Consider the following 14,127-nt stretch of genomic DNA (forward strand, 5'->3'; position numbering starts at 1 on the left):
TGTTGTTAATTTAACAATTAACACTCTTATTTATGATGTCAGCAATCACCCAAGGCTCTTGTCATGAGCTGCCAAGTCTGTGGAAGCCTTTTGAGTCCACAGACTCCATCAGTATTTAGACAGGGCCATAAGCAAAGCAAAAGTCCTCTCCTCCCTTCAAAGGAAAGTACATCCTTCTTTGGCCTCCTCTTTCCACTGGGCTTTCACTCACAGAGATCCGTCATGTAGACCATTTTTAGCCACAGTGTCTTGGCTTTCCATGCCTGAAATGGTCTCATGGGCTTTTCAGCCATATCCAAATGCCTTAAGGGCTGATTCTGAGGTCAGAGTACTGTTTAGGGCATTTGTCATTCTTTGAGTCTGCTGTGTGGACTGATTCCCATGTTGGAACATTGTCTGTTTTTTAATTCTATTGTTATTAGCAGACACTTGGTCTTATTTATGTGATCCTTTTGACAATCCTATCTATATGATCAATTACGCATTTAATATGATCACTTTAACACGTACGATGGAGTTAGTATCACCCAGCTTAATGGAGTTTGGAGTCCCATGGCAAGTTTTTAGCTTTACCCTGAGGGGTAAGTCCGTGGGAATGTGTGGAACTGTACAGCTCCTCCGTCTCCTATTCCCACTCTTAGTTTTTACTTGGATCTATTTTCAGTTGAATTTATACACCTATGTTTAATTGTATATTAAGAGTTCAACCAATGGTATTAAGTAGAAAAATAATAAAATAATAAACTTTTCCTCAACAGTCAAAACAAAGGCTGTTCAAGTCATTGCTTCTCATAGTGTCAATTTCACTTCTACAGGTTTCCTTTTAGGTGCTCTGTTAGTTGTTACAGATCAGGGAGAACATATGGTATTTTTCCCTTTGGGACTGGCTTATTTCACTAAGTTTGATGTTTTCCAGATTCATCCATTTTGCAAATGACCTGATTTCATTTTTGTTTTGTTTTGTTTTTACTGCTGTGTAGTATTCCATAGAGTACATATCCCATAATTTTTTTATCCAGTCTTCCGTTGACGGACATTTAGGTTGACTCCATGTCTTAGCTGTTGTAGATTGAGCTGCAATAAACATGGAGGTGCAGATAACTCTTGTATTTGCTGATTTCATTTCCCTTGGGTAAGTTCTGAAGAGTGGGATGGCTGGGTCATATGGTAGGACTATATTCAAATTTCTAAGTTATCTCCAAACTGTCTTACATAGTAGTTTGCATTCCCACCAACAGTGGATTAGGGAACCTTTTTCCCTACATCCTGGCCAGCATTTGTTGTTTGTTGATTTCTGTATGAAAGCCATTCTAACTGGGGTGAGGTGAAACTCCATTGTGATTTTAATCTGCATTTCCCTGGTAGCTAGTGATCCTGAGCATTTTTTCATGTGTCTGTTGTCTAATGCCTGATTTCCCATAGTGGAAGATAAGGGCCCTCTGTGTTCAGGATTGATGCAGTTATTTACAACTTTCACCACCTTCAGACAGAGAATTCCAGTTAAGGGGAAATACAGCATCTAACTCAGGCCTGGACTGTTACATGGCTTCCCTGTAATGTGGTCTTTAAGGTGTACTTCCCCCTTAAAATCTTATTTCCACAAACTTCCCAGGTGTGTTCCAGCGCAGCATATACCATTCCTGTCTTCCCACCAATATCACCTAGAAATTACTTTATATTGCAAGAAACACTCTACTGCTGGTCTTCCCACTTTTCCTTTTTCCATTGTATCTGAACTTAGCATAATCATGTATTATATTTTCCCCAGCCTTGAAAGGGACACATTCTAATTTTTTAAGATTTCTTTAGCTTTAGGAAAAATCATACAAAATTGTACTAGATCCAGGCTCTTTCTTAGAAAACTGCTTTAGTCTACTCCTGAATTCTTACCTCTCTTCCTCCACTCTTTGATGCCTATAAAGCCTTTCTTGAATAAATAGCAAAAAAAAAAAAAAAAAAAAAAATCTATTATTTTCTTAGTGGCCTGTTTTTTAAAGAGCAGTTATGCTAAAGGGGTTTGACTTGTCATATTCCCTTAAAAGAAGGAAAGCTCCCCTTTTCAGTAGCTTAATTTGGGATTCTTCCTTTGTTTCTCTTTCATACTTGATTTATTCTAATTGTATATGTGTTTTAGTCTGTCGGATCCTGTTTCTAATTTTTCTTCTAGCCTATGAATTTATTAATGACTTTTAAAAAAATATTTATTTGAAAGGCAGAGTTAGAGGGAGAGACAGAGATCTCCCATCCTCTGGTTCACTTCCAAATGACCTCTGCAACCGAAGCTGGGCCAATCCAACGCCAGAATCCAGGAGCTTCATCCAGGTCTCCCATGTGAGTGGCTGGGACCCAAGCACTTAGTCCATCTACCACTGCTTTTCTAGACATGTTAACAGGTATTGCAGATGGTGGCTTAACTCGCACAACAATTATTAATGACTTAATTGAGGCTTTTCTAGAAATTCAATCCAAGATGATTCATTCTCATATATTAAGGGCTCCATGACCCTATAGTTTTTCAGTGATTTAAATCTGCCACCCAAATACAATTAAATCTATAGTCTGCTGAGGGATTAAATCCAGGGCCAACCTGGAATGTCACTGGGAGTGACTCGTTGAAGAAACTTTTTGACAAGCCATGTAAAGGTTACGCATTCCTTAGGCCCCTCCTTGGCTGTAACAGAATTTGGACAGTTGATTGCATGCCTCCGGCTAATGGCAACACATGTTGTTAGATGCCAGAACTTCATATAATGCTTTGGAACTTAAGTAGACCTCACTACCTTTGCTGTCTTTCCTGTCAAATGTGATAAAGAATAAAAGGTCCAAGGCCAGCATTTTGGTGCAGTGAGTTAAGCCACTGCCTGTGACACTGGCATCCCATATTGGTGCCAGTTCAAGTCCTGAATGCTCCACTTCTGACCCAGCTCCTTGCTAATGAGCCTGAGAAAACAGTGGAATATGGCCCAAGTGCTTAAGTCTCCATCACTCACATGGTAGACCCAGATGAAGTTACAGGCTCCTAACTTCAGCTTGGCCCAGCCTTGGCCGCTGTGGCCATTTGGGGAGTGAACCACCAAATGAAAAGTCTCTCTCTTTCTCTGTGTCTTTCTCTTTCTAATTCTGCCTTTCAAATAAATAAATCTTTTCAAAGAGTAAAAGATATGGGGCCAGTGCTGTGGCACAGTGGGCTAAAGCCCCGGCCTGCAGTGCCAACATCCCACATAGGCACTGGCTCAAGTTCCGGCTGCTCCACTTCTATTCCAGCTCTCTGCTATGGCCTGGGGAAGCAGTAGAAGATGCCCCAAATCCTTGGGCCCCTGAATGCATGTGGGAGACCCAAAAGAATCTCCTGGCTTCGGATTGGCTCACTCTGGCTGTTGTGGTCATTTGGGGAGTGAACCAACGGATGAAAGACCTCTCTCTCTGCCTCTACCTCTCTCTGTAACTCTGTCTTTCAAACAGATAAAATAAATCTTAAAAAAAAAAAAAAAAAAAGAGTAAAAGATCCTTCATCAGCAGATACCTAAAATGCCTACTTGTTTTGAGATGAGCCTCTTCTGAAACCAAATAAGTCTTCCTGCCAAAGCCTCAAAGTTTGCAAGTGCTAGAATTACCCTGAAATTTGTGTTCCTATGTGATACCTGGAGTAGCTTTACATATAAATTTGAAGGGCCTTTCTTCACTACTAGTTCTGACACAGCAAACAAGTAAGTCAATAGGAAGACAGACTGAAGGCCGTGGCTTTGACCTGAGCATAAAACTGGGCTTCCTGTACTTTCTCCCCTAAACTAAGTTTGGTATCACTGCCTGCCCAGGTTAAGGCTGAGCAGCTAATGACCCCAACGAGCTAGGTCCCACCTGGGGCTGACTTAGGGGAGAAGAATGAGCCAGGAGGCCTGGCCATGTGAGGCCAGTGGCCCTACTTGCACTCTTGACAGGTGGAGAAAAGGACTGAAACTTCCTTCCCATTGTGTCCCTGCCCAGAGGAAGAGGGGAGCACATTATGCCTGAGGAATCTCATGTTTTTCCCTAAATGGTTAACTTATCCCAATTTCATTTTTTTCAATTATACAATCCCTTACCACAGTTTTAAAACTAATAGAATAATGTTTAAGAACACTTTTTTTCATAAAATACCTTTATACAATTTTATTATATGAAGAAACTGCATTATTCCAGCCAAAAAATCAATAAATATTGATAGAATCATGTTTTCCATTTAAAAAGATGAAAAGATCACATTTGAAATGGTAAGAGATGATATCCACAGGCTTTACTCCAACTTCTAGAGGTCCAGGGAAATCCTCATGCAGCCAGGGTACCAGGAGCAGTCAGGCTACCTCACCATGCAGAATTTACAGCTTATTTGTAGACATAACAGGAAGGGATAACATTTTTGTGATCCAGCAAGGAAAAAATATTCCTAAATGATGTTCCTGATTGGATTCCCAAGCATTTAGCTTTATGTGATAGTGACCACTTCTGTCCCATGGGCGTTTTGCATTCATGACTATTATCATCTCCTTTTCATCACCACGGTTATTGAAAACTTTCTTTGAATCTAACATGATACCAAGATGTGGCAAATAAAATCTAAATTCATCCGCTAATATGTGATTATACTTTCAATGAGAATAGCTAATGTGTATCTGTTCACTTTGATGCCACATAAACTTAGGAGATAAAGGAACTCAAAGAAATCCGTCTCGACTACATTTACAGGGCAGCCGTCTCCTAAATACAGTTCATTTTGCTGAAGTTGTAGGTTATTATAGGCGTTAGTCTAATTCTTACCTGGAGCCAAGATGCAGTACAGGTTACAGACGTATCAGCAGAGCCCTCCTAGCACGCCAGCAATCTATTTCTTCAGATCTCAGCCCATGGTACCCCTGGAAAACAGGAGGTTGGAACACTGTTAGGCTTGTAGTATAGAATTCTCATTTATTCTGCTCAGCCCCTGTGCGTGCACACAGCCCTCATGTTGACATCTTACAGTGGTGTGATACACTTGTACAACTGGTGAGAGACAGTGTGGTTACATTATTACTAACTAAAGACCATCCTTTACAGTTCTTCATTTTGCCACATGCCTTCTGTGGGTTTTGACAAATCTGTGAAATGTAGCCCTTGTTACAGTATCATACAGAATTGTTTCCCTACCCTAAACACTCCCTGTGCTCCACTTTGTCACCTTATTTTTAAAAATTAATTAATTTATTTGAAAGGCAGAGTTACAGAGAGGCAGAGAGAGAAATGTCTTTCTTCCATCCGTTGGTTCACTCCCCAAATGGCAGCAACAACCAGAGCTAGGCTGATCTGAATCCAGGCCAGGAGCCTCTTCCAGGTCTCCCACACAGGTGCAGGGGCCCAAGGACTTTGGCCATTCTCTACTGCTTTCTCAGGCTATAGCAGAGAGCCAGATCAGAAATGGAGCAGCCAGGACTTGATCTGGCACCTGTGTGGGATGCTGGTGCTGCAGGTGGTGGCTTTACCTGCTATGTCACAACATCAGGCCCTCTTTTCTTTATAAAAAGATTTATTTTATTCACTTGAAAGGCAGAGTTACAGAGAGGGAGAAACAGAAAGAGATTTTCCATCTGCTGGTTCACTTCCCAAATGGCTGCAATGCCACAATGCCAGCCCTTGTCACCTTATTTTTTAAGTGGTGTCCTTATTCTATACCAAATCCCACTTAATGCAGATGCCTTACATTTCTTGTTTATTTCTTAACAATATCTATTTTATTTTATTTTTACAGGCAGAGCGATAGTGAGAGAGACAGAGAGAAAGGTCTTCCTTTTTCCGTTGGTTCACCCTACAATGGCCGCTGCGGCCAGCGCGCTGCGGCCAGCGCACCACATTGATCAGAAGCCAGGAGCCAGGTGCTTATTCCTGGTCTCCCTTGTGGGTGCAGGGCCCAAGGACCTGGGTCATCCTCCACTGCCCTCCTGGGGCCACAACAGAGAGCTGACCTGGAAGAGGAGCAACCGGGACAGAATCCAGCGCCCCGACCAGGATTAGAACCGGGGTGCCAGTGCCGCAAGCGGAGGATTAGCCTAGTGAGCTGCGGCACCAGCCTCTTGTTTATTTCTTAATACTTTTTTTGCTGCTATCACTTGAGATATTTTTTCTAATTTATGTTTCTCTATGGCTTATTTACATATAGAATAGCTATCTGATTTTTCATATTTGTGTCTGGCCATCTTACTCATTTTTCATGTTAGTTTTACAAATGTCAAGTTGATTATCTTATATTTCCTAACTGGCTTGGCCAAAATTTCCAGAAGAGTGTTAAATAACAGTAGTGACAAGGGTATGTATGCCTCATTTCAAACTTGAAGAACAGCTCTCTTGTGTCACCAACACATGTGATGTTTGCTGTTGATATCTGACAAATGACCTTCAGTATATGTGGAGACACACCATTTGATTGATTAGAGTTTTTCAGGATTTTTAATTGTGTCACACCCTTTTGCCATCTATGGAAGATTTTCTGGATGAAAGTTTTCTTTTTTAGCCTATTGACATAATGGATTGCACTACTAAAATCATCGTTCTTAAACCTTCCTTACATTCCTGGAGTAATTGATTAATACCTTTCTGGATTCAGTTAGCAAATATTTGATAGCTATTATAAGTTCATAAAGAAAACGTAGTTAAAAAGGCAGTAAGAAAGCATAATAAATAGTGTAAAAGAAGATGGCAAATATCAGCCAAAATATATTTTCATAGTAAATATGAAGGGCTTAACTAATCCCTACTAAAAGTAAACTTAGATATTGAGAACTGAAGTTCCAAAAGCTGAAAATAATAAACACAAAGAAAACAAATAGGAGATGTGAACAGAGGAATTGCGAAGTTGTTTTTCTTCTTCAGTTTAACAGGTAGTGTTCAGGGGTTAGTTGTTCTCACTTTTTTAACTTTGTCACTCTTCATCTCATTTAGGACACAATACCTCTTAAATTCTCTTAAGTTACCCAGGTCTTGCTCTCTTTTCCTATCTGTGGCTATACCTCTTCCTTAGCTGACTGGTAGCAGGAGAGAACTCTGTTGTAGTACTATCAAATAAATGTTCTGTTTGGATATAAAGAACTCTCACTTCACCTACACATATACAACATTAACATCCAGCTGGAAATTAATCTTAGACAAAAACTCAGTTGTCAAACAATGATTTTTTCTCCAACTTCTTTCAGTGCCTATAAATCCACTCTACTTTTAAACTCCCTATTCTTAGAAATATTTTTTACCACATTTGAGTGTAGCCCTACATTTTCTGGAAGTTCCCAGTAGTAGCCACAGATTGCTCCCCTGTGAGAACTCAGACCAGATGTGACCTGATTTGCTTGCAACTTTATATGTCCTGTCTCGTTCTTCTCTCTCTGTCCCTTCCTCCCTCCCTCTCTGTCACTGTGCCTTTCAAATAGATAAATAAGTAAAACTTCAAAAAATAAACAAATTTTATTTCGCAAAAGTGATTTATTTTTCCTTGAAATTCATCTGTAAGGTTGCAGGAAAGCTTAGGATTTTTCTTTAATATTCCATTTTCCCAAGTTTTAATTATTGGCTCTTCTAGCAGCCTGGTGATGCCATTTTGGCCCTGGTCAGAATTCACACTTTGGCTGCTGTCCAGCTTCTGCCAGCAGTATGTTTGAAAGAAGTGTGCTGAAGGAAAGCTTGTTGGAGAGAGGACATTCAGTTCTTCTACTCTGTTTATTCTGCATTGTTTCTGTGTCAAGTTAGATCTCCTGAGGCTACCTTCTTGGAGAATGCAGTATGCGCTCTGGATTTTATCAGTGATAACTCGGGGAGCATAATGTAAAAACAGATGGCTGACTTTGAAGAAATTGTCAAGGACACTGCCATTATGATGTTTAATTCCCCCAGAAAAGTGCACCTTGGGAATGATCTTTGAAGTTTTGTCAGAAAAGAATTGCTTTCAGAACGATTTGTAGATGTCTTTAGTTCTGATTATAAGAAGCTTTCGTTTTTTTCTCTTGACTTTGGGAGCTCAGTGTGAAATTTTGGTGTTATGTGGAAGCATCTTAAAGTCCCTCGTAAATATGAGGGGTCTTTAAAAAGTTCACAGGAAGTGAGTCTTATGAAAAAATTATGCATAGCTTTTAAAACTGTTTGAAAGTTAACATCTAATTCCCCCTTACCACAGACTTTCTTAAATACCTTCATATGTCTTATAAACAAACTGTGTGCTGGAAAAAGTCTGGGTTTAGATGGAAAATAGAAAGCCTTCAGCAACCATACGTGTGTGTCTGTGTGTTGCTAAGCTCGACCTAATGAGCCCCATTTAATTTCATGTATTTCTCCTTTGATAGAAAACTTTGTGTGATGTGATCCTCATGGTCCAGGAAAGGAAGATTCCTGCTCATCGAGTTGTCCTTGCTGCAGCCAGTCACTTTTTTAACTTAATGTTCACAAGTAAGTTTCTCAAGACAAAACATGTCATTATTTTTCCTGTGAGAATGAGATGGGGTTAGGTTTAAAGCTCTCAAGGAATGGAGGCTGATAGAATAGCAAAGTGTTTGAAAAGTGGTCATATGATGATTGTTTAGAGGGGAAACCTTTCTTGAGAGCTAAAGGCATGATGCCCTCACTAATGGAGATCCAGCTTCCACTTGAATGCCCAAGATTTGCTTCTTTTCTTCCTCTTCCTCCTCCTTTTTTTTTTTTTTTTTCCTAAGGATTTATTTATTTGAAAGGCAGAGTTACGCAGAGGGAGAGGGAGAGGTGGAGAGAGAAAGAGAGAGAGAGAGAGAGAGAGAGATCTTCCATCCACTGGTTCATTCCCCTAAATGGCCACAACAGCCAAGGTTAGGCCAGGCTGAAGCCAGAGCTTCATCTAGGTCTCCATTTTGGGTGCAGGGGGCCAAGCATCTCCTGGGTACTCCAGCTCCCTACAAGGGCTTTTAGGAGGAATTGTGAGAGATTTGCAAGTTATAGAGGAGATGTATATAAATGATATTGTTGTTACAGTTTATCCAGTTACATTGGAGGCATTTGCTTGTAGCAATCTGAAAAGAGGGCTGTTAAATTATTTTAGGAGTTGGGCAAAGCTAAATGTAGTTGTGTGTTTACTCGGGCTTATCTAAAGAACTACACTGATTCATTAATTTCTTGGATTAATTTAAGGCACATCTCCAGTTTGGAGAGTTGGTTTCCATTTATTATAGGAGTGGTGGGCTTCCTGGGGTATTTTCTTACAGAGAGCTCTGTGCTATTCTTCTCCATGTTTCATTTGGCCTGGAATGTTCTGGGTCCTCAGTTAACCTGTGATAGTCCTGATGCTATTCGTGTCTCTTCACTGCAGCAAACATGCTTGAATCAAAGTCCTTTGAAGTAGAGCTCAAGGACGCTGAACCTGACATTATTGAACAACTTGTGGAATTTGCTTATACTGCTAGGTGAGTGAAGAAAGATCCTTTCTGTTTTAGTGGAATAAAGTTGGGATCTACCGTGGCAAAGCTTGCTGTGACAGATTGGCGTACCCCAAATTCTTCAGAGTAGAAAATTGCAAGGACGGAGGAGTTAAGAATCTTCTGACAAACTAATTCAAGGACTGTAATGCTTAATTTTTTGTTTGATTTTAGTGGCTAGTAGGATACATTCTACATTAGATTATTATGGTAATAAGAGATTGTGGGGCAGTAATAACTCATTTTTATTTTATTTATTTGCAGAATTTCTGTGAATAGCAACAATGTTCAGTCCTTGCTAGATGCAGCAAACCAGTACCAGATTGAACCTGTGAAGAAAATGTGTGTTGATTTTTTGAAAGAACAAGTTGATGCTTCAAATTGTCTTGGTAAGAAATACCAGATCCTGCTTTCTCGTTAAATCCACAGTGTGTATTTTAATAAAGGAAAAAAGCATTGTTAAAAGTATCAGTTCAGGGGCTGGTGCTGTGGCTTAGCAGGTAAAGCTGCCACCGGCAGTGTCCACATCCCATATGGGTGCTGGTTTGAGTCCCAGCTGCTCCACCTCCGATCCAGCTCTGGCCTGGGAAAGCAATGGAATATGTTCTAACTTTCTGGGCCCCTGCACCCACGTGGGAGACCCAGAAAAGGCTCCTGGTTTTGGATCAGCACAGCCCCGGCCATTGCAGCCATCTGGGGAATAAACCAGCATATGGAAGACCTTTCTCTCTCCCTCTCTGCCTCTCTCTAACTCTACCTTTCAAATAAATAAATAAATCTTTATCAAAAATAAAGGTATCAGTTTACCTTAAAGACACTGCCTAGTAGAATGTTCCTTTTAATGAAATTTAAGAGGAGCTTGGCATTGTGGTGTAGCAGGTAAAGCCACCACCTGCTTCATCAGCATCCCATGTGGGCACCAGTTTGAGTCCTGGCTACTCCACTTCCCATCCAGCTCCCTGCTAATGCTCCTGGGAAAGCAGTGGAAGATGGCCCAAGTGCTTGGGCCCCTGCACCCACATGGGAGATCCAGATGAGCTTCCTGGCTTCTGATCCAACTCCCTGCACCTGAGCTATCTTCCACTGCTTTCCCAGGGACATTAGCCAGAGCAGCCAGAATTGAACCAGCACTCTGAAATGGGATATAGGCATTGAGCAGTGGCTTAACCTGTTGTGCCACAGTGCCTACCCCCAAATACTTTATTAATAGCTTCAAAATGGAGTGCTATAATAATTGCTCAATTAGCAGTTAGATTTTTATGTCTTCTAGTATAAACAAGTTAGTAATTTTGACAGTGTGAGAGAGAACATAGTTAAGGATTAGAATACTCGAATTCCAATCGCAGTTCTTTCACTTTCTAACTATGTGACCTCAGCCAAATTATATAACCTTAGTTTTCTCATCTGGGACTTAGCACATCATATGCTTAAGTAAAAATAACATTCATGTTTATCTCATCAGCATATCATCACTAGATGGAAGCCTTAGTCCTTATCCTAGATACAAGGAAGCTCTTTTTAAAAGCCATTTTGTGCTTTGGAAAATGTTGATACAGTATTTAATGAGCTTATTTATTGCCATCAGGTAAGTATCTCTTCCCAAGCTCTTCATTTTTTTTTAAAGGTTTATTTATTTGAAAGGCAGAGTTAGGGAGAGATAAGAGACCTTCCATCTGCCTGTTCACTCTCCAAATGGCTGCAGCAGCCAGGGCTGGGCCTGGGTCCTCCATGTGGTTGCAGGGACCCAAGTCCTGGTCTGCTGCCTCGCAGTGCATTAGCAGGAAGCCAGCTTGGAAGCAGAGAAGCAGGGACTCTAATCCCAGGCACTTCAGTATGAGACGCAGGTTTCCCAAGCTACAACTTAACCTGCCATGCTACAGTGTTTACCCCAGACCTTTGAAATAGCTTTGTCCTACCCTTGCTGTGATTCCGCTGCAGGAAGGTAAAGAGCGTTAGGGTGGAAACGTTAAGAAAGCAGTGAGGAAAGAAAAGTGGCCTCAGCTGAAGTAAAGAGAGAGGCCTTGCCATCCTGGTCATCCTGTGCATGCTAAGATTTTACCTCGGGGAGGGGGAAAATGAAAACAGGATAGAGGCTGGGCACAAGGCTCCTAGAGATGCTTGGGAGCGTTTCTAAAACCCCTCTGTCCTTCCGCCTCCTCCTAGGCCTTCCTCCTTCTAGATCCTCCAGTATTCTTTCCAGCACATTTCACCACTGTGGGCACAGAGAGAAAGATCTTGAAAGGCAAATGGAAAGAAAGCAGAATAAATTACAGGGGAGGATAAAAGCCAGGCAAAGGAGATAAAAAAAAATAATAAGGCTCGGCCTACTACCCAGAAAAGGAATTAAACTAGAAGGGGACTGGTATGCCGGTGAACATACGATGAAAGTTTTCAAGTCATGGCTCAGAAAAGTTCCATATATTAGAAAGTCTTTAACCCACTGATGCAACAGAGACGTTCTGGTGTTAGTCCCTCCATCTCTCTGGACCATGGTTTGGGGCTGCATTTATCTATAAGATTGATGATGTTCCTAAGACTTTAAGTTTTTTCCCTGTTACATATAAACATGAGCTCACAAAATGTGTTTTTAAAAGAGAATTGTGCAAAGTTTGCAACTGTTGAAGTGGAGGAAAAAACATTGTATTCCAAAGCATTACTTATTTAGGGCGTTGCAAGGGAATAATGTATAATCACCTGTGTCCTTCTGAGAAAACTATTAGAGAAAGTGCTCCAGCCAGGTGAGAGGTGAAGGCTCAAGACATATATGCACTGGTTAGATTTCTTAGCTGTAATCAAAGTAAGGTGACTTTTGCTGATTTAAACAGAAAGAGAATTTTATTTTTTAAATTATTTGAGAAGCAGAGAGAAAGGTAGACAGAGCTTGTCCTTCTGCTAGTTCCCTCCCCAAATGCCCATAACAGCCAGGGATGGACCAGACCCAAGTCAGGAGCTTGGAATGCAGTCCAGTCTCCTCCATGGGTGGCAGGGACACAACTGCGGCTGTGATCTCCCACCTCTCAGATCTGCATTAACAGAAAGCTGCAGTCAAGAGCCAAAGCCAGGAATCGAATCCAGGTACTCCAGTGTGAGACTCAGGTACCCTAAAAATTAGGTTAAATTCCTGCTCTCAGAAAGTTAATTTTTTAAACTATTTTTTTAAAAGATTCATTTATGTACTTGAAAGGCAGAATTAGGAGAGAAGAGGGAGAGACAGAGGGAGATCTTCCATCTGCTGGTTTACTCCCCAAATGGCCACAAAGGCTGAAGCTGGACCAATCTGAAGCCAGGAGCCAGGAGCTTCTTCTGGGTTTCCCACCTGGGTACAGGAGCCCAAGTACTTGGGGTTGTCTTCTGCCGCTTTCCCACGTGCATTAGTAGGGAGCTGAATTGGAAATGGAGCAGCCAGTACTTGAACCAGTGCCCATATGGGATGCCAGCGCTATAGGCAGCAGCTTTACCTGCTAAACCACAGAGCCCCCCGCAAGAAAGGGAATTTTTTGAAAGGTTGATGAGTGACTAATAGAATTGCTCAGAAATATCAAAAATCAGCTTTAAAAAGCTATATGGATTTACATAACACAGAATTGTTCTGGTGAGTATCAAAGAATGTTTTGCCTAGTGATCAGAGAACACAGTTGTTTCCAGACATCTGTGCAGTGTTTGTAAATCCTGCTTGTTGTTTGCATATAATCTGGAGCACCTACAAGAGAAGAGACACAGGCTCATCCCCCAGCACCATGCAGTAAACTCTAGAGTAACTGCAAAGGGTCGTTCCTTCTCCCACATCATTGTGGACACTTGGAAATTTAACTGAAGAATGAAGTACTTTTAAAAAGGTACTTAGGGGCTGACATTGTGGCATCACAGGCTCAGGTAAAGCTACCAGCTGCCATGCCAACATTCCCTTACAGGTGCTGGTTGGAGACCCAGCTGCTCCACTTACGATCCAGCTCCCTGCTAATATGTCTGAGAAAACAGTGAAAGATGTCCCAGGTGCTTAGACCTCTTCACTGACGTGGGAAACTTGGGTGGAGCTCCTGGCTGTGGCCTGACCCAGCCCCAGAAATTGCAGCCATTTGGAGAGTGAACCAGTGGATGAAAGATCACAGTCCCTCTCTCACTCCATATCTCTTCTCTCTCTAACTCTTTCCCCCAAAAAAAGATACTTAAAATGAAAATACATAGCAGCATTTAGCCTAGCACTTAAGATGCCCACATCCCGCATGGAGTGCTTGGGTTCCATGCCCAGCCCCTAACTTCAACTTCCTGCTAATGCAGATCCTAAGTGGCAGCAGGTGGAGGCTCAAGTAACGAGATTCCTGCTGCCCATGTAGGACATGTAGATTGAGTTGCTCGTTCCCAGACTTTGATTTGGCACAGTCCTGGCTGTTACAGGAGTTTGGAGGCTGAACAGTAGATGGGAAAGCTTTTTCTGTCTCTCTAATAAGTAAATTGTTTTTAAAAGAACTAATAGATGCTATAGAAATGTATGATAATATGAGGAATTTTCAAAAAGTTCATGGGAAATGCCTATTAATGAAAAATTTATGCATGCATATCAATTTTTTTGCAGCAAAATAAACTTCTAATTCCATTTTTCCACAGACTTTTTGAAGTACCCTTGGAAGCATGCAGTAAGTCAAAACCTTTGAAATGTAGCCAGAGTATTTCTTAGGAGAAAATTTGTAGTCTTAAA

At 41.2% G+C, this 14,127-nt stretch overlaps 1 protein-coding gene across 6 annotated transcripts in view; it reads left to right on the plus strand.

Annotated features, from left to right (window-relative positions):
• The window catches only part of KLHL7 (kelch like family member 7), a 69,336-nt gene that overhangs the window by 14,295 nt on the left and 40,914 nt on the right, over positions 1-14,127 (plus strand). For 5 of the 6 annotated variants that reach the window (XM_002713712.6, XM_089315370.1, XM_089315371.1 and 2 more), the window contains exons 2-4: positions 8,334-8,436; positions 9,326-9,419; positions 9,696-9,820. In XM_002713712.6, the coding sequence (XP_002713758.1) occupies positions 8,334-8,436; positions 9,326-9,419; positions 9,696-9,820 (322 nt within the window). Of the gene's footprint in view, positions 1-8,333; positions 8,437-9,325; positions 9,420-9,695; positions 9,821-14,041; positions 14,066-14,127 lie in introns of those variants that run through there. The other variant, XM_089315373.1, reaches the window with a different exon arrangement.

This window comes from Oryctolagus cuniculus, chromosome 16 (assembly GCF_051225735.1).
Source record: "Oryctolagus cuniculus isolate XC-2025 breed Fujian yellow rabbit chromosome 16, ASM5122573v1, whole genome shotgun sequence".
NCBI classification, from domain to species: domain Eukaryota; kingdom Metazoa; phylum Chordata; class Mammalia; order Lagomorpha; family Leporidae; genus Oryctolagus; species Oryctolagus cuniculus.